We start from the raw sequence: 22,610 nt of genomic DNA, 5'->3' as shown, positions 1-22,610 counted from the left end.
GAAAAATATAGGCTTGGGACTGAGGCCGAGGACCCCTAAGAAGCTGAACAGCCTCTGCTGCTTTCCTCAGAAGTCGTGTGATGGGAGATTGACAGAAAGTTAACAGATCGGGCCCGCACTCAGAGCCAAGACTAGCAGGATGGATTTGGGATAGTTATGCGCAGTGTGTGGGAACTCTGGTGAACAGGGCAGGCCATATTGAAAGTCAGTTGTTTTATTTGCCTCTTTGTTTGGGGAACCAAATAAAATATGTCTGTGGGTGAGGCATGGAGGCCAGCAGTTGTATATCTCAAGTTCAGTACCACTCCCCATCCTAACGGGACTCGTAAGGCAGCTTTCTCAGTCATAAACGATGTGAGCGGGGTCCCAGTGGATAGCCTTTGCGAGAATGCTTACTGCTTGAATCGGCAACACGGAGGCCAGCTGTCCCCTTCTGCCCTCGGTGATCACATCGTCTACTTTGGTGGTCAAGAGTCCCACAGCTGGGACAGTGATGGCCCTCTCTGGGCCGCGGCGGTGGGCATCTTGCAGCAGAGGACAACCTACAACATCTACTGAATTTCAGTTACATTTACACCCCTCGAGCCTCCCAGGAAAGCTTCACTCTGGTCCTTTCTCTTCCCAGAGAACAGTTCGGCACTTAAAGAAATGAGCTGGGCACTTGGAGGCTGCAGTACATTGTTTACAGGTTGGTAGGAGGTGTGGAAAGGAGGGCAGGTGGGATATGCCCGTCTTTAACACCTGCTTATAACCTGTTTAACTCCTACAGAGAGTATTTGAGTATTGAATTTGAACATTGAATATTAGAATACTGCATTAGACTATTGAAAATAATCTCCATCTGAAATAAGACTTCGCATTCTGGGACAACAGCGTCCCTCCCCTCCCCAGGCCTAAACAAAGCTAAACAAAGCCCATGTGTGCCGGATAGGGACAGACCAGACATGACATGATTTCAGAGGTCTTCTCAGGGCCGAACCCCACAAGGCTGGGTGTGGCAGGAGGGCGATTGTCCAAACCTGCTAAATACCGAGGACTCTACCGGCTGTGACCTAGTGAAAATTTTTAAGTGTTGAGTTTTAAAAGGAAGGTTGCCAATGGGTGTTCTGTAAATCATTTGTGCCAGCAGACTGACCCCATTATGTCAGCTAATCCTGGAAATACAGGAGGTAAATTTAAATCTTCTAGCACGAAGCACTTAATCAATATTCTAAATGTTTTTCTTGCAATTTATGCTAGCAGAGCAATAGGGTGCTTTGGTGTCCCGTTAATCTCCCACTGGAGAGCGGGTGGTGATTTTGCACAGGGTGACTGGTGGGTGGGCAGGAAGCTGGAAGGGGTGGGGAAAGGGCTTATTTCCAAACCTGGCCCCTGGCGTGGAGACGCTCACCCTGTGTGCTCACGCCACCCTTTCCAGCAGGCCGACCTACCCTGTGGGCACCTCCGTAGAGCTTTCTTTGTCACCTGTGGCTGACAGCCTAGGCATTGCTCTGAGGGGGGTGGCATGAGCTTGGGAGCTTGTTGGACCTGATTGAAAAGCCCATCTCACTTTCTGTAGCTGTGTGACCTGCGGCAGGTCCCTGACCCTCCCTGGGTGTCTGCTGTAAAACCCACTGCTTGGGTTTCTTGTGAGGACGAAAGAACTAGTGTCTGTGCGCAAGGGGCCCAGCGAGACTGGCCAACCCACCGCGCTCGGTAAGCAGCTGGCCGCCACTCCTGTTGTGATTATAAGAGATACATTAGACTGTTAACTCTGGACCCTGGGGCTGTAAAAGAGGGGCTGTTCTAAGGGCCTAGGGGTCACAGAGGGAAAAGAGGTGGAGCTCTTTGGGATTTTGCTTTCTGAGTTTGTAGGAAGAATTTGAACCAATGATATCCTGCTGGTTCTAAGATATAGTCTTTGTAGACCAAGGAAGGAGGAGACAGGGTGGGATGGTCCTTGGACCCCATGCTAAGAGGGAAGGGAAAGAAAAAGGCAATAAACAAAGGGCCAGGTGTAGGGGGTTAGAACTGCCCCACACCCATCTCCCTGTGCCCAGAAGGAGTCTTCTGGGAGCTACCTCCTAACAGTCCGCTTGGAGTCATCCCTTGGAGCCGTGGCAGCAGTCAGATCTGGGTCCAGCTGGGTCCAGCCAGGGGCTGTGGCACCATCCCTCTAATCAGCGCTGACATTGGGCAGCAGTGACACAATTGTAAGCAGAAAACTCCTAGATGCAGAGAAGATGATGTTTGAGAACGAGCCCTGCCTCTGAGCCTCAAAGAGCCAGGCTCTGCCGCCTTGCCCACATCTGTCTCCCAGCAGCGCCACGGTTTGCTTAACGTCTCTCCTCTAACTCTGTTAATAGGAATAGTGGTAATAACACTTGCGAGACACGTGTGAGTCAGTGCGCTGGCTCTCTACATAAATATTACATTTAAAACAATAAAAATGTTCGTATGACACTTAAATAATGTCATCCACACCAGTGGTCCCCAGACCCCACTTTGGGAAACATTGTGACCCATCTCCAAAACTATTTACTGTGATAACCTGCATTGCTTCTGCTTTTTATGGTCTGGTATTAATAAAGCAAAGGTGCCTAATAGCACTTCCCATGAGTCAAATACGGATCTGAGCACATTATATACATGTATAGGTATATGTACATTTTACATGTATTATGTCCTGCATATCTGTTACGTAATAGATATACACTACATACATATAAATGTATACACACACACTTAATGCTGACAGTAGCCTCCTGAAGTCAGCACTGTTGTTCCTATTGTTTTGGACAATAGACCTGAGATTCAGAGGGGCTTGATCAGGAGAGGGGAACCGGAGAAGCAGCATTTTCCTCTCCTTGCATTTTAAATGCCTGCACTGAGCGACCTGAATCAGAGCACTTTACCTTTTTGTTTCTGGGTAACATTATTCATTCAACACAGATTAAGTCAATCTCCAAAATCTTGTTGAACATCTGGCAGATTGAAGTGCCAGACTGGTTCATAAACTAGCATAAAGAAAGGTAATGATGCCTATTCTGATACCAACTGGTGTCACGCAGCACAACTCAATTCCGACTCCAGGCCCCGGGGTTTGCAGAGCCCACAGGTTCAGGACACGGTCCCTAGCAAGGCTGCCCTTGCTTCAGACGTGAGTCACATTTTAGGGGTCCTCAGGCCACCTGTACTCTGACTAAGCAGCTACAAATTCAGGGGTTCCCACAACCCCCCCCAGGTTCAATAACTCAGACCTCAGGAAGGCGCTGTACTTAATTACAGTTTTACTATCAAGGATACAGATCAAATGCAGAGACACAGGCTGAGTGCTTGGGAGGGTCTCTAATGAAGAGCTCTGCACCTTCTTCAATGGAATTCCCTACGGAATGTGCATACATCACCCCCGACCCCACCCCAGCACATTAATGTGTTCACCAACCAGGGAGCGTCAGTGACCAGAGTTTTAATTGAGGTTTCATTATAAAAGCATGACTGATTGGCCCCTTGAGCACTGGAATGCAGTCTTCTACCCTTCTTTGCTCCCTGGAGGTCAGGAGACTGGGCGGACCTCCTGTGGCTCTGAGCCCCACAATTCCTGGAGCCAGGCCGGTCTTTCTAGAGACTGCCCCCATCCTGAGTCATCTCGCTAAATTCAGACGTTCTCCAAAGGGCTTCTGAATAACAAAGACACTCCAGTCACTCAAGAACGTCAGTCCGCTAATTTAGAGGTTATCTCCCAGGAACCAGGAACAAAAGCTAGTCAAATTCGAAGTTTATTTCTAGAGACAAACTGAGACTTCTTGCAGGGAAGCTGGAGTTAAAATTTTGAGCATGCTCACTTCACCACTTCTCAGCCATGAAACCTTGAGCGACTTACTTGTTCTCTCTTCCTCAGTTTCCTCATCTATGAAATGGGGACGGTAGTGCTAGAGCCTCCTGGGTCTTACGAAGATGAAGTGTGATCCTGTATGTAAAGCTTGCGCAGAGATGGTACTACTTTGTAGGGTTTCATTCTTTGTAAGTTTATGGGACTTTTGGCACTTGGGTATCCCCGGCCCCGTTTGTCCCACTTTCAGTAACAGAAAAGTGCTCCAAAGGGCCAGGCTGAGTCATGCATTGCTTTATGGGGCCTGTTCTCCAGTGGCTTTTCTAGACTCGGTAGCCAGTGGGCTTTGCCCCTGTAGGGTGGGCTTGTTGTGGATAAGAAAGAGCAACAAGGCCTTGTCATGGTGATGGTTTGGTTTTTTTTTTTAAATCCTCACCAGAGGATATGTTTTTATTAATTTGAGGTGGCAGGGGAGAGAGAGAGAGAGAGAGAGAGAGAGAGAGAGAGAGAAACATCTGTCGGTTGCCTCTTGTACAAGCCCCAAGTAGGGATCAAACCTGCAACCTAGGTATTTGCCCAGAATGAGAATCAAACCCTCAACCTTTTGGAGAACATGATGATGCTACAACCAACTGAGCCACCTGAGCAGGGCCAGAGTGATGGTTTTGAAATGTAATTTAGAGTCGGATGACTCTCCGTAGGAAGTCACTTCTTCCTGGGCATTGCTTGCTGTGGGCCGCACACTTCTGTGCTGATCTTGGAAACTTCAGTAAGGATTGTTCATGGCCTCTTGGTTGTCAGTTGAGCAGTTCTCCAAACAGGCTTGCTCCACCTTGGCCCTCTTGACTTTTTTGGGCTGGATAATTTGTTGTGAACCTGTAGGGGTTCAGCAGTACCCTTTAAATGCCAGTAGCACCTTTCCCCAATGGTGACAACAAAATATCTCCTGAGAAATAGCCAAATATCCCCTGGGTGGCAAAATTGCCACTGGTTAAGGACCACTGCCAAGAAAATGAATAAGGTCTACCTAAAAGACCCCCTTTCCTTTCTACTAACAGAGGAAGTGGAGGCATTTGAGTCTTGTCAGGATTCATCATACTTACATGGGTAGGAACATGGAACTTGTAGGAACAGACGGGTGCACTGGATTCAACCTTTCCTAGGCAGTGGAGGCCAGAACACTGCAAATGGGCTGTGGTCACCATGCAATGTCCGTTTTGGAACACATCCGTTTTCCTAAGTCACTGCTCCCCTCAGAGAGGCACCCTAGGGTAGTACTGTAGGCTCGGTTAACTGAGGCTGTGGACCTTGTTCTCATCCTCCAGGCACCTGCCGCAGTCCCCGGCCCTCAGGGCCTCTCACAGTCACCTTCTTGAGTGATGTTTTTATCCACCTAGCACCCTGGACAAGTACCCTACAGGTGACATTTCAAAGGACACTTTGCCAAATGACTGGAGTGGATGGATGGTGTTCATACCAAACCACAGTGGGGTTTCTCACATAAGGACTTTGCGGAGGGCGTTTTGGGAGGGGTGGGGATTGGCTGCGATCCTATGGCCAGAGCCAGACACATCAACGCAGAGCCCTTGGCACATGCTCTGAGTCTAAATGACGGTGGCAACGCAGATGCTACATCCTGAGCCTTTTGTTTAAGAAAATGCTCTTGGTGCCACGTGGTATTTGTGCTATTTGGCGTATGGTCTTTGTGAGGTTTCCACCATTTCTACATATTTCAGAGTGTTTTCTAGCACCCACTGTTGTTGTGGTCTCATTAAGGAAAAAAAATACAAATGTTGGCTACACCTAGCTCTTCCTTTGCATAATGGTCTCCTGCTCAGAGTGAGTGGATTGCCCCACTTTGGGAGAAATGAGCTGTGGGGTGGGGGGTATCTTCCCTTGGCAGAAGTGCCAAGCCACAGGGCCCCCCACCCCCACCCCCACCCTGGCTGTGCCTGGAAGCCTCACAGCAGAGCTCTGGACCCAGCTGCCAAGTAGCCTCGGGGCCCTGTGTGATGGGCCCAGCTACTCCCAGCATGGAGAGGCTGCCAGTGGCCTCCTGGGACTTAATCTTCCAGGCTGCAGGTGCCAGCGATGAGCTCAGAGGGGAGCTGCATCCCAGAATCCACCCACCTTAGCCCTGGGAGGAAAGAGGCTGTTGTAAAAACACTTTTTGAAATAACTGCTTATAGAGCATTTTCAAAGCCCTTCATCCAGGAGAGTGCTTGAATTCAGAGTTCAGAATTGAGCATTACTCAGTTAAGGCTGCTCCAAATTGAGTATGACTCCTTTAAGGCCGCCGTACAATCCAGCGTGCCGAAATGCGTTTTCAATTTATATTCAAACCCTATTGGAAATGGAAGCTTGCAGAGTATAACCTGTACGAAAAAAAAATAGGAATTTTTATCTGAAGGACCAGGCTTCCTGGCAGGCATGCGTATCACGGAGCACGGTGTCATACATTGTGTTCATTTGCCAGGGTTGCCCAAAGTATGGTGGACTGGGTGGCTTAACCAATGGAAATTTCTCTCTCACCTTGGGGACTAGAAGTCCCAAGATCAAAGTGTCGGTAGGGTTGGTTTCTTCTGAGGTCCCCCTCCTTGGCGTGCACATGGTCACCTCTCCTCTCTGTGTCCCCTCACATGGCCATCCCTCTATGTGTGAGACTCCCCGGTCGGTGCCTCTGTCTACAGTGTCGCTGCTTATGAGGACACCAGTCTGACTTGATTAAGGCCCGTTCACATGGCCTCATTTTAACTACCTCTTCAAAGACGCTGTCTCCAAATATGGTCACATTCTGAAGTACTGAGGGTTAGGACTTCAGCTTACAAATTTTGGAGGGACATAATTCGGCCTATAACCAAGAGGCGGGTCCTCAGTAACTAAAGCTTTGTCATTTGCAAAATCTTACTTTATGGGGCAATATTAAGGGGGAAAAGGCTATTAGCACAACAAGCCTTTCCTAATGCACAGGGTCCTGCTCAGGGTCATTTGTGTAGCCCTTGAACCCCACAAGAGAAACTGACTCTTGGCTCATCCTGTGGTTGAAGGACGGTGGGGACAGGTACCTGCCTGGGCGAGGGACACGAGCTCTCCTGCCCAGCATGCAGACATCAGGTGTCCTCTGCCTTGCTGAAGCAGATGCTATCAGATTTCAGGCTTCTGCAGACTTAATTCAAGTAATGATTTCTTTGTGATTGGCATATTTGCATTGCAGCAAACTTCAGTTCAACGTATTGTTAGAATACACAATAGTCATTTAAGATTATTTTATCAGCTCTAAAGGGTTTTATAATTCATTTATAAAGTTGTAATGGGCTTGAGCATCTTTAGTATAGTTTAATAATATAGCATTTTATAGCTGGCTGTAAAATTTCAGATTACGGTTTTAGCAATTGTGCCATTCTATTTTATAGTTTAATAATTGTTCAAATGAAGAAGAGTGAAGTTCCTAAAAACCAATTTAATGACTTCGAAAAATAGCCTTTATCAAAATCTAGTGCACACCTTTAATGAACCCAGATGCCACCTTTTCAACAAAAGGAGAGCGTGGCATCTATTTTTCCCAGCCACAATGCCCTCCCAATTAAGCACCCAGAGTGCAGTATCTCTAGGTTAAAAATTTTCGCTCCTTTTGTTCTCTTTTATCCCTAAGCTCTATCACTAGAATAAGCCTGTTTGCCAGGCACAAGGTGAACACCAGCGAGGCCAGCAGAGCGTCAGCAGGAACAGGGTATACGCTGGCTGTCTCTTGACAAGGTTCTTCATTTCACGGACAACCCCTTCGTCCTTCTGTGGCAGCCCCAGCCCCTGACTCTGAGAAAATCTTACTAATGCCCCAGATAACCCATAGTTCACTATACTGGGAACAGAGTCGCAAAGCAGATCCCTCAATTCTAACATCATTGTATACTACCATTAGGAGTAACAGAAGGGTTAGCATAGAGCGTCGGGAAGGAGGCATTGTCCCATGTTGTCATTGGGCTTACAGCTCATGTTATTACATTTCTGGGATTTTCCAGGGGGAAGGTTGTCAGACAACTGACGGCAATAAAAGAGGAGGCCCTGGACCGGGCACGCAGACCAGGGAGCACTCAGGGCAACCTTGGCAACACATTCCCAGGACCCTCGGGTGCAGTGTGATTCTAGGGCAGACCAGCTTGGGCCCAGCTTTGTTACACAGAAATGGCAACAAGTCGGAGAAGTCCTGGGTGGCTGGGCTGCTTCCTCTCTGGGATGCTTCCCAGGGCCATGGGCTTCACAGCCCCCTTCCTCTCTGTCGTACACAGTGGTACCCGGTATGTGAATGGCAGGGAGGCCGCCTCGGAGCTCCCCACCTGGCAAGTGAGTCAGACAGAGGTCACCCACAGCAGCTACCCCCCGTCTCCTGCCTCATCCTGAAATGGCAGGGGTCCCTTTTCTTCTGTCTCCCACTCAGTTCTCTAGTCGCCTCACTCTTTGTCAGTTCTAGAGAATTTCTAGGTGAAATTTGGTGTTGGCTGGAACAACTCGAGGCCGTCTGTCCCAAGGGCATTGGGTCATGGGCATCCCAGTAACGATGTCACAGCTGGAATCCGCTCTGGCTGGCCAGGGACAGGCGTTGACTCCAGGTGTCCACTGTTGTGCCCGCCTGTTACCTGCCCCAGCACATGACAACTCCCACGTCATACCAGCACGAGGGGTGGCATCTAGTGATTCCGAGGCCCTGTGGACAGTGGGGCAGCCGCCATCGTTCACTTCGCTCCCTAACCAAGCTCCCTGTGAGACGAGGTGACCAGGCACGGACTGGGCCCAGGCTTCACAGGAACGTGCGGACAGCGGGCCAGCAGCATGGCCTGGTGAGCTCCCAAAGCGGCCTTTTTTTTTTTTTTTTTTTTAACCAAGAAAAAGACACTATTTTGCTTAAGAATAGAAAATATTGAAGGATCAGGCTTTTCGCTACAATAAACTCATACCTTCCTGTGGGCTCCAATGGCACATAGTTTAATCTCCTTAATCTTGGATTCATCATCTGTAATACGGGAATAATGAGCACTACCACCTAGGAGGTTGTGATAATTAAACAAATTAAAATTCTTAAGCACAGTAACAGAGCCTCCAGCACAGTAATTATTTTATTATTATTTTTATCTTCCTGGTTGGTTGGCACTGACCACGATACAGAAGAAGCCTGTGCTAAGGGGGCATTTGATGACCATTAGCCCAAAGTTCATCAGGGAAATGAACTTGGGCATCTTATAGGGTGTGTACCCTGCAGAAGTGGGCCTTAGGTTGAACTAATTTTTTATGACCGCCCATTTGTGATGTCTTTTCCTAAACATCTTTTTTTAAACTACTTCTCAAACAATGAGAATAACAGCTTAAGGATGGGGATGGGATGACTAGGCCCCCTCTGTGCACTCTGGGAAGGGCTATTAGGCCACCTGCCTTGTGGTCCACTGGGCAGTAATGCTGGCCCATCAGAGGGACAGTGATTCAGCAGTCAGACAATCGTTTAACCCAATTTCTGGGTAATAAACATGCTTAATAAAAAGGAATAAGGCGTCTGTACCATCTTAGCTATAAATATGGTCTCTTGTTCTGAGTAACCTACAAGAATACCTCTGAGCACACTTAGATCACGTACCATAAATAAATCCAATTTCTTGTATCCCCACTGACCTCTTATCCTTAGGACTTGTAACCAACCGTGTCTCCCTGAATAATTAGCTGTGTGTGTGCTTGAGCCATGGAGCGCACGGTGGAAGGAAAATGGCTCTGGTTCTCTGAGGGGTGATGTTCAACGCGAGGCTTCCCTCCCCTCCTATCTGAGGCCCCAGACAAGTCACGTCATGGATGAGGCTGTCTAGAGAGGAAGCTTGGGATGAGGGACAGGAGGGAGGGGACATGGCGGGCGGTTTCCCCTGAATAGCTGTCTCCTGCCTGCCCCTCTGCTGCAAGCTCCTCGGGTGAGACATGAGAGATGTTCACCTCTGGGCTCTCTGGAAACAAAACCCGCCTGGATCGGCGTGACCTCTGACTTCCGGCAGAAATCACATTTGCACAAGTGTCTCTGGTTTCTGGGGTGAGACTTGGGAGGACCCGCCAGTGCCAGGTACGCCTTGACAGCCCCTTGGTTGAGTCCAGGCTGCCCGAGCCAGCGCTGTTCAGGGCGCTGTGTGACCTTGCTCTTGTTCCTGCCCCCTCGGAAGCCCATGCCCCCAATCAGCACTAGGATAATGAGAACTAGTTCCAAGGGTTGATGTAAAGATGGCGGGGGATAATGCGGGCCCTGTCCCACACGGAGTCAACGTATGCGTGGGTGTTGGAGCCAAAGAGCTTAAATCTCAGCGCGGTCACTCTAAGCTGGGGAAACCTAGGCAAGTCCCAGCCCAAGTACAGAGCCCCGGGTCTGTGTGAAAGGGGAGTGCCCCCCTCAGAACGCCCTTTCAGTCGTGGGAGCACTCAGTGACATGCAGTGGGGATCTCGCTCCATGGAGGCTATTAATAACAGTCATCACAGCCATCGTCCCTGTGAGCCTGCTTGGTTTTCCTCTGTTTTCTAGAAAAGCACATTTTTTTTTTTAAGTTTTAAAATTTTTGCCATCACCTTGTTTCCTGCAGCACCCACAGGGCTCCATCTTGGGAACCAGAGCGAACAAAAGCCCTGGGTCTGTTATTTGTCCAGACTGCGGTGTTTCCTCTCAAACCCCACTTACCACCATAAGTCACAGAGCCATTACGGGCCTGCGCCCAGCTGCACAGAAATGCCTAGGAGAGTGAGAGGCTTAATAAATATTATCTGATGGTGATGAGGATGCGCGTTGGAGGAGATAGGCCTCGTGCCCTTCTCATCAGGGACCACAATGAATCCTTTCTGTTGCTCTTGCACATTTGCATTTCCGTCTTGCACGTTTTGCAAAAATGAATGTTTCGTTTCAGGGTCCATCCCCCTCGTTGCCCTTATGCCACTATGGCTGCTGTCTGCTCTACAAAACACTTGCCCCACCCCAAACCAAAACGTCTTTCACGCCTTGTTTGGCATAATCTCATTGTTAATTAGGCCTACTTTTCTAAAATACATCTCCTAATTGCTTCTTAGCGGAATATTTTACTGATTGCAAGTTAACCATGAACTGAAAACACACAGATTTCTGATGCCGTTCGCAAGATGAGTTTGCCGCAACTTGGAGAAAAGCAAAATGGACGTAAGATGATCCCTTGAAGTTATGGAAAGAAGAAAGGCTGGCTCCAGCGCAATGTCAAGCTCCCTGCTGTGGACGGGGTCTGCGCACAGCGCTACTTGCCATCCTGCCATTAGCATTAAATTGCAAGTGTGGGGCTGCAGCATCCTTTGTATGTTGTGCCAGAGACTGACAGGCAAGCCCCAGGGGCTGCTTAGCTAATGGAGGGCTGTTGATCTATCTTACAGGACACTATTTCTTTCACTGCCTTCATTTTTAAATCTAAGGAAACGCAAGATCATGAGCCTATTGTATTTAATATGTTCACAAGCCAAAATAGCTTGAGCCTTCCTTGCCCCCAGCCCCGAACCCACAAATGACAAGCACGGGGACCACAGAGAGGCTAAGTGATCATCAACAGCAACTTGGATTTTAAAGGACTTCCACTCAGAGAATCTTAACTGGCTGACCTCTCCATTCCCCTGTACACCTGAAATGCCCAGGGCAGACTGAATGCCCCGAGTGACCGGCCTCTCTCCTCCACTCACCTTTGCCCCTTGCTCTGTCCACTTGAGAAGCAGGCTTGGAAGAACCAGGGACATTTATTTGCTTGCAGACCTTTTTGTGCTGTCGTTTTTGGGATTTTGCTTACATCGTTGAATTTAATGTTAAATGGATGATTGACATTAGAGCACAAAAGGAAACATGGTTGTTTCAATGAAAACTCAGTTGAATGCATTGGGAAAGGCTAATTCCTTAAAGGAAGGAAGGGCAGGAGGGGAGTAGGGAGGGAAGGCAGGCAGGCAGGCAGGCAGGCAGGCAGGCAGGCCGGCAGGCAGGCCGGCAGGCCGGCCTTTGGATTAGGTGTGAGCAACACAGGTGTAAAAGACTGAGAGAAATTATACAAATGTAGAGAGCCTGTGCTGAGATTCCTCTGCAGTTACCAAACAAGTGTCACTCCCGATTTAAAGAAACTAAGCCTGGAAATTGTAGGCCATGAATGACAGGCACAACCTATGCAGAACGTAAGCCAGGGGACCCCTCTCAGCAAACCCGTTCTCCGAAAAACTTTTTAAGGAGGGTAGCCTTGCTCATGTGTCCAAAAATCAATAAATCATAGACATGCAGATTTTAAATTAAAATTTTTGATACAATTTATAAAATGAAATATTACTTAGCTTTAAAAAAGGAGGAAATCCAGCAATATGTGACGTGAATGAATCTGAAGGCCATTATGTTAAGTGAAATAAGCCAGTCACAGAAGGATAAACACTACACGACTCCACTCATATGATGTACCTAAAATAGTTAAACTCGTGGAAGCAAAGACTAGAATTTTGGTTGCTAGTGGCGGGGGGAAGGGGGAGATTAGGAGCTGTTCTTCAACAGGTACACGGTTCCAGTAATGCAAGACAGGTAAGTTCTAGAGATCCGCCGTACAGCCTTGTGCCTATACAAACAATACTGCGTTGTCCACTTAAACATTTGTTAAGAGGATAGAATGCATGTTAAAAGTTAAAAAGAAAAAAACTGTGAAATTTTAAAGTTTGGTACAAATGTATAATTTCTAAGTGACATAATGATTTTGCCCTTTAACTTCTCAGTTACCTGATGACCTATGGCCCCAGGCCCCAGCCCTGTTAGGCAGAGGGGTTTCTACTTTAGGCTCAACCCAAATTGAACAGTTAAACTTGGAGCATCCCACAGGTGCCAGGAATCCAAGAACTTGCAGATTCTGGGACACGTATGCACATCGCCTTCAGGGCCACCTCCCCCTACCCCCCGCCTCACCCTTCCCCACACAATCTGGCAGCCCAACCAGGGTCTGAGCCTGTGCTTTTTCCTGATAAGGAAGCTCGACTTCAAGCCTCCAGACCTTTCCTCACCCCCTTCTTATGATCAAGTCCAACCTGCCCAGAGCCTGCCAGACTAACAAATCTTGGCACCCGGTGGGCTTCCTAAACCTCTGCTGAGTGAAATATCTTTATAAGGCCTTCTTAGAGCTTAATGTAATGAAAGCCTTTTGGCTGAGGTTCAGGCTATATGTAGACACAGTGTCTTGGAAGGAGTGGCTAGAAGAGACAGGGTAGAGAAGCTGCCCAAGGATTATCAGCACGCCCTTGTCAGAAGGACATTTGTCCCCTCCTACCTGTCTCTTCCTCATAGCCCCTCAGCCCTTCCAGACCTGTGCCAGGGTCCATGGGGCTGACATAAGTCAGCTGAGAAAAAATGGATCCCTTCCCTGCCATGCACAGGCTGTGAGAGACAAAACCCCACGCTCAGGGGCTCAGAGGAAGGCCTTAGTAATGTGTCTGCTTGATTTACATAGCTGGCTTTACTGAGCGTTTTTCAGACCAGTGGTTGCAAGTGGTTGTTACCAAGTTTGTAGGAAAAGCAAATCACCAGGAAGGTGAGTTTCAGCATGGACAGTGGAAGGGATTTTAGAAAGGCTGGCCAACTGCGTGTGACCAGACCAACAGTAAAAGCTCCTGTGGCTCTCCTAAATCCAACGAGCAAAACCCGAAAAGCGGAAGAGACTGTGAGACTACGGAGCACAGGGCAATCCGCCATTACTTAGCTTGGATGCAGCAGTAGGCAGCTTTTCTTCTTTTTTTTTATTGTGTAAAATTATCAGGCAAGTGCATATCAAATGCACAATAGAAGTGTTATATAGCAAGTACGACCCATAAAATCAGGTGTATATATCTGCATATCAGGTATATAATGCGTAATCAGGTGAGTCGATTTTATTAAAATGCAATGTGAAAAATGCAGGCTCTGAAGCAGGTTAGTCTGCTCAGTTCTCCTTCAGAATTAAGGGCACATCCTTTTTCCTATGTCTTACAAGAAAATGTAAGGTGTGTAGATTTAAATTGAGAAATGGCTGTGAGTTCTGGACTATTTCGGGAAGAACTCATGCAATGATTTTCCCTAGCAAAGGTCCAATTTATGCTGCAGAAGAGACTCATATGCTAATAAACTGCTATTGACAAGTGTGATAGATGCAGCTAGGTACTTAGTGAGTGCTGGAGAGCAAAGTTGATTGCATTTTACAGTCTGTGTATTTCTCTGTTTATTGCTTGTATTCTGTCATTAAGCAAACAGGTTCCTAATATAGCAAATCTCTCTAATCAGTAAAGCAAGGGAGAAAAGAACCAGAAGCATCATTAATTATGACCATTTGGCTGCAGCCTGGACAGTCTGCTGCTATTGGATTGGGCGACTTCCTTTGGTTTAATTTTCTGGAGGTAGAGCAGAAACTGTCTTTTTTTTTTTATGCAAAAGGAGAGTAGAGAAATGTTCCATACCCTGCTGGCTGACAGCTGCCTAAAACCCCGAGATTAAACACTGGCTCCTCTACAGAGCTGGAGTTCTGGGGCCGCAAATGCCAGGTTCTGAGTGGGCGCACTTTTAACTCTCCAGTTTCATAAACAGAGTAAGCATCCTGCTCCAACAACGCCTGACCGCTGGTCCCCGAAGCTGGGGAGAGCCTACTGTGGGCAGAACTGGTGTGTGCATGCGCAGTGACTGATGAGCAGGCTCGGCTGGGAGCTATAAATTATGTGTGTTTCGGTGCATTCTGTACAGGAAAGCCATTGGCACCATGGCAGGCTTTCCAAATGCTAATCACAGAGGTAAAAAGCAGGAGAGTCGGCAGTCTGACTCCAGGTAACAGAGGTTAACAGCATCTAATGCATTTATTAACCCTTTAGTGCCAGGAACTGGTGAGGTCTGGCCCTGCAATTACTGTGTCGTGGAAATTCTATTATGTGACATGCCTGGACTTACGGATTACTGCCAGTGACAGTTTTATAACACTGCTGCACAGGCTTATGAAGCACCTAAAGAACAAGTTCTCCGGATTTCCAGAAAGACAACAAGGCAACTGTTTTGGGGGCGGGCTTTTATAGTATCCTTTTCATCTCTCCATTTTCAGGATACAATCTTTGCGGTTCCGGGTTTTGGTGGTGGCATCTCTCCCCCGACTCCGAGTCAGGTATCTTAGTGCCTGTAACCATATAGCCAGGATTTAGCTGTTGGTAAACCCTCTTTCCTAAAAGAGATTAAATAATTCATTTTGCAACAGGCTGTAACAGTGGTTCAAATTGAGTTTTAGAAAAATGAATTTGTCCTCTTCCCTTCTTTTTCCCCCTCTCTCCTTTTTTAAGAGACATCATATTTTAAAGCCACATGCTGTGAGTTTTGTGTCTGGGTAGGTCGAGCTGACGTCCTGCGCATGTCATTCATGAGCGGGGCTGCCGGCTGGCAGATAGGGCCTGGAGTGCTGTGCCAACACTTCTGCGGTTACGCTTTTGGTTTTACCTGTCTAGACCCCAGCAATGAAAGGTGCTCTTCCAGTTTCTAGCTTACTTTCTCTCTTACAAGGTCTAACACCCTTGTTGTGTGTGTGTGTGCGTCCGATGTTCATCAACTGAGACAGCATTTAAAGTATGTAAATACTCTTTGCAAGAGTGGAAGGTGGGGGCGCCCTGTAATTTGATGTTAGCATCTATCATACCTGACTAGCAGATAGTGATAGCTCGATGGTGTTTTCAAAATGCTCAGGCTAAAAGCCTTTAAAATGTCGAAATGACAGGTTGCTCAGGTTTCTACAATGGGCTTTGAAAGCCAGGTTTTTGTAGGTGGGCTCTGGAGCTGCATAGGTAGATTTCTGACCTCAGGGGTCCCTGGCGGGGTTCAGACTACATACCGGGCTGATGGTCACATGCCACCAGCCTGATATGCACTGGCCAAATTCCCAGGCCATGGTCTGCCCCTCCCTCCACAGCTTAGGAACCCTGAGAGGCCTTGGACGTCCAGTCTGTCATTCTGCCTGGATTTGGTGGCATTTAGTCTATGTAGATCAGATTCCTAGAACTTCCTGAGGTCCCTGCCAGGGTCAGGTAGAACTCCAGGACCACTCTGTTCAGGTTTGTACTCAGATCGCTCTGTGGGAAGCTCTGTGAATCTACGATGCAAGCAGAGCACTTAAAGGCCTGTGTATGTGGACCACTAAGTCTCTGGAGCGCTCCTTGCTTCCATGGGTTAGAAGGTATTTAACGGGAGAGAAGGCATTCTCTCAGAGCATCTGTAGGGGCCTGGCTGTACATTAATACTTTTGTTCAGCATTTCATCCAATTATGCCAACCAGAATGGTCCTTAAGGCTGCAAAATGGTCCTCAAGGCTGCTGCCCCCAGATATAGTGAAGCCAGTGGGGTTACAGGAAGACACAGCCAGAAGGTGACCATTCCCTTTCCACAGAGGCCAACAGAATGCCCACTTTGGGGAAGCAGAGCCCCGAGGCTTTACAGACTTGGAACTGGTCGAAATGCATCTTCCCGTGTGATTGAACAGTCATCCCAGCCCACTCCAGAGAGAGGCAAGAGCCTGGGAAGTCAGACCGTGCACCTCTAGCTGGTTGTATGCGTGTAATCCTGTACACCGTAGCGGAGCACTCAGTGACTAATGAGGACCAGAAATCTACCTGTGCAGATCCATAAATCACTTAAGAGAATCTATTAAGATAGGAGACATTTCTAGTATATTGGTGGAAGCCCCTTCACAATCATTCAGTCGTGGTGAGCATTATTCCAGCACTTCAGTGGGCGCCTGGAGTGAGTTAGGACGCGTAGCTAGTGAGTATCTCAGGTTGTGTATACAATGAGGAAAACACTTGGGTGCTCGTGCTAATTCTCTGGAACGAAGTCAAAGGAGGCCTACCCAGCCCTTAGACCTCTTAGAGGCCACTGAGGGCGGTTCTGCTGTGAGCACAAGTCTGCAAACAGCTTGAAGTTACAATGTGTCTCACACCAGAAGTCCAGCTGCCTTCTCTGCACATTTTAGTAAAAATCTCTTAAGTTATGCAAAGGCCCTCAGCAGAAGTTTATGTCTTTTGTAGATTATGGCCTAGAAAAGACAAGACAGCATGTGATGTTTTAGGGCCACTTTCGTGTCTGGGCACAATTCCAGTTTATTTCTTGAACAGAAATAAAACATGTGACGTTCTACACGTTATTCTCTGCAGGTAACAATGCAGTGGACCAGATTTGCTCTTAATATAGATTAAAAGTAGGCTTGGGCGTAAGGTTCAATTCCTCCTCCGATTTCTCCTCTGATCTTCTTACACATAACATTTAGTGACCTTTGAACAGCCTGGGGATGCTTCACAGTGTCTTCTTCCTGATGACTGTTTAAAGGTTTCTGTTTCATATTCACAGCTGGCATATATGCAAATATACGTAAAGATTATGATGCTTTCCCAAGCAGTGTTATGGCCTATAAATTACCCCTTGGGTGAAGATGCTGTCATTTCAGCTAGCATGTCTTTGATGAGTTGCAACAGGCGGCCTTCCAGTGCCTTTCCCATGGAGCTGTCTGCCCAGATACTCCTTGATTCTGGCGTGATGCTTCACCCAGGTCATCCTCTTGGCAAATGAGCTTTTTGACGTGTGGTGCCATTGAGCTCCCATTTGAGTGGGTAGAGGCCCTGGGAGGGGTTGTGTTGGATTTGGGGCCAGGCAGAGCATGAAGAGTCAAGCATACCAGGATCGCTTGCGACGAACGCTGTAATGCAGGAAAGAGCACATTTCCATTCCAGAGTGTTAGAGAGCTGGCCAGTATCCCCACTCACAAGTAAATTGCTCTGTGACCTTGGGTAAGTCACTGAACTTCTCTGCACTCTCATCGTTTACCTTTACAAAACAAGAGGGCTGTATTGGATCAGCAGTTTTCATTGCAATCGTTTGAGCAATGGAAACCCTCTCTCAACTCAGTTCTCAGGTACAGGCCCAGGGGAGACGTGTTCCAGTTGCAAGGAATTAGGGAACTTGAAGCTCTCACAGCTCCGCTCCTCGCAGCTGAGTTTAAGAATGCTGGATTGGGGACCTGTCGTGCCGTGCACGATCTCTCCGTGCTTTGAGTGGATCCATCTGAAAGAGTTTCTGTGTCTCAGCTCCCAAGCAGTGAGTGGTTCCCTCACTAGAGGGCGGCCCCAGGAGCCCAGGGACTAACCCTTTTGTTCATATCCCCGAATGGCCGGCATGGGAAAATAGCTTGGTAAGCGTTGACTGGAGCGATGAATAAATAAATGAACAAACAAGCTTCAGGAACACCTGTCTTTTTATTATGAATAAATGGGGATTTTTTTTTTTTTGCAACATTTTTACCCTGAAGGCTCTTCCCAGAAATTAACATTCAGAAAGGCGTTCAAAGGAGTTCAAAATATAAGTGACTTCAAAGCTTTGTCCTTAGTACCCTCATCCTGTGCTGCCTCTACCAGTCGCAGGGAACTTATTGAGCCTTTGCAGTGGGGAGGGTCTGAATTAAGATGTGCTGTGTCATATTCTGAAGACTTGGAATGGAACAAGAAGAACGTCAAGTATCTCAATAATGTTTATGTTGATTCATGTTAAGATGGCAAATATTGGATTAAATAAACTTATTAAAATTAATTTCACCTGTTATAGATTTAATTATGTGGCTACTAGAAAATTTAAAATTATATGTGGGGCTCAACATGTTTCTATTAATGGCACTGCCCTAGACAGCTGATTAATGGATCATCAGTAATTACTCTTTCATATTGTGTGGGAGTCATTTTATAGGTGCATGTGTTTGTCTCTTCCCCAGGCACAGAAGCTGAAATCCAACGTGTCGGGCAGTACACACCTCTGTCTTTCTGATGTAAGTTATGTTTCTTTCTGGATCTCCCTGCATTTCTAGAGACAGAGTCTCTGGGCCCCTGGGGCAAGGTATGATGTGAAAGGCCCAAAGACAACAAGTTTTTGTGTTCAGAAACAATGTAAGGCACTCGCCATGTTCCTTTGGCCTTGGAGCAAGGTATAGTCCTCAGGTCCCAGTGCCCAAAGTTAGAACTTAGTGTGGGACCCGGGCTCCTCAACTCAGAGCTGGACCCAGCAGGAGTACCCTTGTGCCAATGTCAGTCACATAGTATCATCCGGGACAGAAAACTGCTCTCACCGCTAACCGGAGGACCTCTATCAGCAGGTCCTTTCGTTGCCATAGCAACCCAGAGATATCTGGGGCAGGCCATGTTACTCTCCCCAATTTACAGATGAGAAGACGGATGATTCTCTCATGATCATTGGTCACTGTGGTGACATACAGCTTCGTGGGCTGGAGTGGGGGCGGAGGAAGGCATTCCAGGGCAGGCAGCTGTGCTGGCTGGGAGTCTGGAGACCTGGGTTCTGGTTTGGTGAGCAAACTGCCAAGCAGGCAGTTTGTAGGCTCCTCCACCTACAAAATCTAGAGTTGGATGGCCGATGGGGGGTAAGCCTCCCACTGCCTGTTCTGCTGGTCTCTGATGTAATTTGTGACCCCTCTCTATCTGGCCCAGCCCTGGCCTGAGCACGTCTTCTCAGCTGACTCTTCCTGTTCTTCTTCCTTGATGGGGAGGGACAGCCAGCATTCCTGTGGCCCCCAGAAGAAGGGTTCCATGTCGCACAGCTACTGGGACATCCGGGGAGTGGAGGAGGGGATGGCAGTTCACATTTTCCCCCTAATTTTTAAAATCTGTAAGAGGAGCAAGCAAATCAGTGTCGAGCAGACAGTTTACCAAAAGTATCTAGTTTTCACCCAGATTCATGACGCTTCCTACAGAACTGTGGTCAGTGAATCGGTAAAATCCCGGGTCAGCTTTGGTGAGTGATCGAGCTAGTTAGGGGGTGGGGGTGGGGGAGAAAGAGATGTGTGGTTAACATACACTGTGATAGAGTGAATACATGCGGTGGATGATAATGAAAACGTTCTTTCTTACAGCGTGATTATGAAAAGGATGGGCTTGCTGGTGCCTCCAGCCACATAACCACAAAATCAATGGCTGCTCCTCCAAGCTGTGGTCTGAGCCCACGGCTCCTGCTGGTGGTAACCGCCCTGCCCACCCTCTTATCTTTGTCTTTGGCAGAAACATTGTAGCTGCATTTCAAACACAATATGGACATGTAAAAAGACAAAAACCAAGTTATCTGTTTCCTGTCCTCTTGTATATCTGAAATTCCAGTTTTAGGCACTCAGTTGACACTTTGCTCCAACAGTTTCACCCTACTGAAACTTTTTTCCTTTTCCTTTTTTTTTTTTTTTTTTTTTAAAGAAAGCTTCTTGTGATCCTTAGGGCTTCTATGGGATACCCAATGCAGTGCTACATTCCAAACTCAAAGGCTTTGGGGTATGTTGTGTTGTAAAGGGACACAGTGTGTTAATTTGGCTGTAAAGCCAACAGGGGCCATGTTTTTGATGATGATGATTTGAACAGTTTAACTCTGGCCTTTACTAGCTAGCAAAAGAGTTAGTATTGTCCAAGAATCTTCCATATCTCATGTAATGGCTTTGATTTCTGAGGACATAACTGCAGCCCAGCAAGCTTTTTGGTCGCAAATCAAAGATTCTCATCAAGAGAATCCTGGCAGACTTTGTTCAAACAAGCTTGTACCAATGTTCACCTTTCTGTATGTACGAGCCTTTTCTGCACTAACGTTTATGTTCTGTAAACAGTTCTGCACTCTCTTACCAAACAAAAAGCACCTGTCACATCCAAATGTAGTGTCTGTCTTGTAGTGAAAACAGGGAGCAAGCGTGGGAGTGAAACTCCAGAGCTTCGGTCATCGAGCAACACTCCTGAGCCTTATCCAAACGAGAAGCCCTTAAACTAATGAGTCAAATACAGCTGAAGCGTCGTTGCTCTAATAATACTCTTTACACGTATGAGGTTCTATGTAGAAAAAAAATTTACTACTAAATGATTTCATCTATTGGCTTTCTATATTTTGAAGGTAATGATATTGTCTCCATTTTTTTTACTGATGGTTTAATACAAGATACACGGAGCTTGTTTTCCTCTCATAAGTGGTGTTAGCTCCGAAACTAACTTCCTGACTACAGCCCTTCAGAAGCAGACTCTGAGGAGCCTTGTGCTTGAGCAGAAAGCTCTGCGCCATGTTACTGTGGACAGGCAGGAAGAAACCGAGCAGCCAAGTGCTATCTTTTATCATTTCTTGGATTGCAAGTGTGCCTACCTGTAAAGAAACTGGTGGCCACTTGTAAATGTTCTGCAATGTCTAATGACACCCTGGCCATCCACACAATCCAGTACCTCGGTTTTACGTTGCCTGAAAAAAAGCAGCTTTGATTGGGACAGGGGACAGGGCCATGCTGCCCTCTCTTCTGAAGCAGATCCATGCCAGGGTAGAGAGTTCTCTTAAGGATTGTCTTTACTCCAAACTGTGACGGCTTGGCCGCTGTTCAGACAAGTTTGGTCTGGAGGTCATCTGGGGTCAGCTTGCATCTTGTTCTACATCCACCATGACAGATCATGACTGACTGGGCAATAAAGCAAGATTTATGGATCAAGATCAGCGTTAGGTCTGCAGAGATGAGCTGGTTGGCACAGACACCCAAGAACAGAACAGGGCTGGGGACATAAGGCCCCTGGCTTGTGTGCTGCATATCATCCACCATTCTCTTCCCTAAGTAGACCCCTACGTGTGCTTCGGAAGTCTGGCGAGATTCAGAATCTGCAACGATTGGATGCTGGTAGCTTTGTTTCTCCAAAACCAGATAGAAGAGAGGAGATTCCACCTTCGCAGAGCGGTGGGGGCATTGCCTTTCTTGTCACATAAGTAGAGGGACTGGAGGACTAAGCCGTGGCGCCCATGTCATACTGGTCCCCTTTGCCTACTGATGTTTGCTTTGTAAGAATTAGTCAAATTACTGCGGTGGAAGATTGATTAAATCCAAGAGGAAGGCATAGTCTTCTAGCTTGATTGGTGTGTGAAGTGCATTTATATCCAAATGTGAATAAACATAAATGGAGAATACTAAGGGCCAGCTTTTTACACTTTAAAATGTTTTCAAGGAGAATTCATCAAATTTAATTAGTGAAAGGTTTCCTAAAGACTTACTTTGAATGAACCCAGTAAATGTGTCGAAATATTTGGAATTCCAGTCACCTATGACAGCATCTCTCTTACAAGGCATATTTTGTTTTAATTAAGATATCCCTGTGTATCTACACTGGACTAATTGCATATGGGTCTGATTCTATGTGATCTACTGTGGAAAGCTATTGATTACTTCTGCAGTAAACAGCAGCTCTAATTAGCTTCAGATGACCAAGAGGAAATGGGAGTTATCAGCGCTAACAAGGGTATCCTTCAGTGAGGAATGCATGAATGTACAATAACATAAATTACATTTTGAAAAGCCTCATCTATCACCAACAAAGATCTCATTTTTCTTTAGCGATAGAAGCATATTAGAGTTACCAAATCCTCAATTTGAAAATAAATTGCTGATTAAATAACTGGGTGGGAGGTAGGATGTTCAGTGACAACACATTAGAGTGATTCTTATAAAATCATGCCAAGCAAGTGTTTCTGCCATTTGATGCAATCTCAGTTTAACCCGGTGGCCCCAAAGCACCATCATTTGAAGCAGGCAAGTGACTTAAATCTTTTCCCTAACTTACTTTCTTTTGTAGTGCTAAAAGCAAAAATTCCTCACTACCTCTTGTCCTTCTGTTCCTGCATCTAGGGAACCACCCGATACAAGGGCTGTCTGCTGAGACGTGGGCCTCATGCAGAAAGCGCCTCATGGTAGTTGACTTTAACCAAACGAAAACAGT

The 22,610-nt window shown here is 47.0% G+C and overlaps 1 protein-coding gene across 1 annotated transcript in view; it reads left to right on the top strand.

Moving 5' to 3' along the window:
- GFRA1 (GDNF family receptor alpha 1) overlaps positions 1-19,926 on the top strand; it is a 186,802-nt gene extending 166,876 nt beyond the window's left edge. The window contains exons 8-9 of the mRNA XM_054581229.1: positions 18,602-18,655; positions 19,751-19,926. Coding sequence (XP_054437204.1) covers positions 18,602-18,655; positions 19,751-19,906 — 210 coding nt within the window. The 3' untranslated portion in view covers positions 19,907-19,926. The remainder of the gene's footprint in view (positions 1-18,601; positions 18,656-19,750) is intronic.
- Positions 19,927-22,610: the final 2,684 nt, after the last annotated feature.

Source organism: Pteronotus mesoamericanus, unplaced genomic scaffold, assembly GCF_021234165.1.
Source record: "Pteronotus mesoamericanus isolate MK-2021 breed Mesoamerican mustached bat unplaced genomic scaffold, CSHL_Meso_final contig_657, whole genome shotgun sequence".
NCBI classification, from domain to species: domain Eukaryota; kingdom Metazoa; phylum Chordata; class Mammalia; order Chiroptera; family Mormoopidae; genus Pteronotus; species Pteronotus mesoamericanus.
The sequence above is the reverse complement of the archived record's forward strand: the minus strand, read 5'-3'. Positions and strand labels throughout refer to the sequence as shown.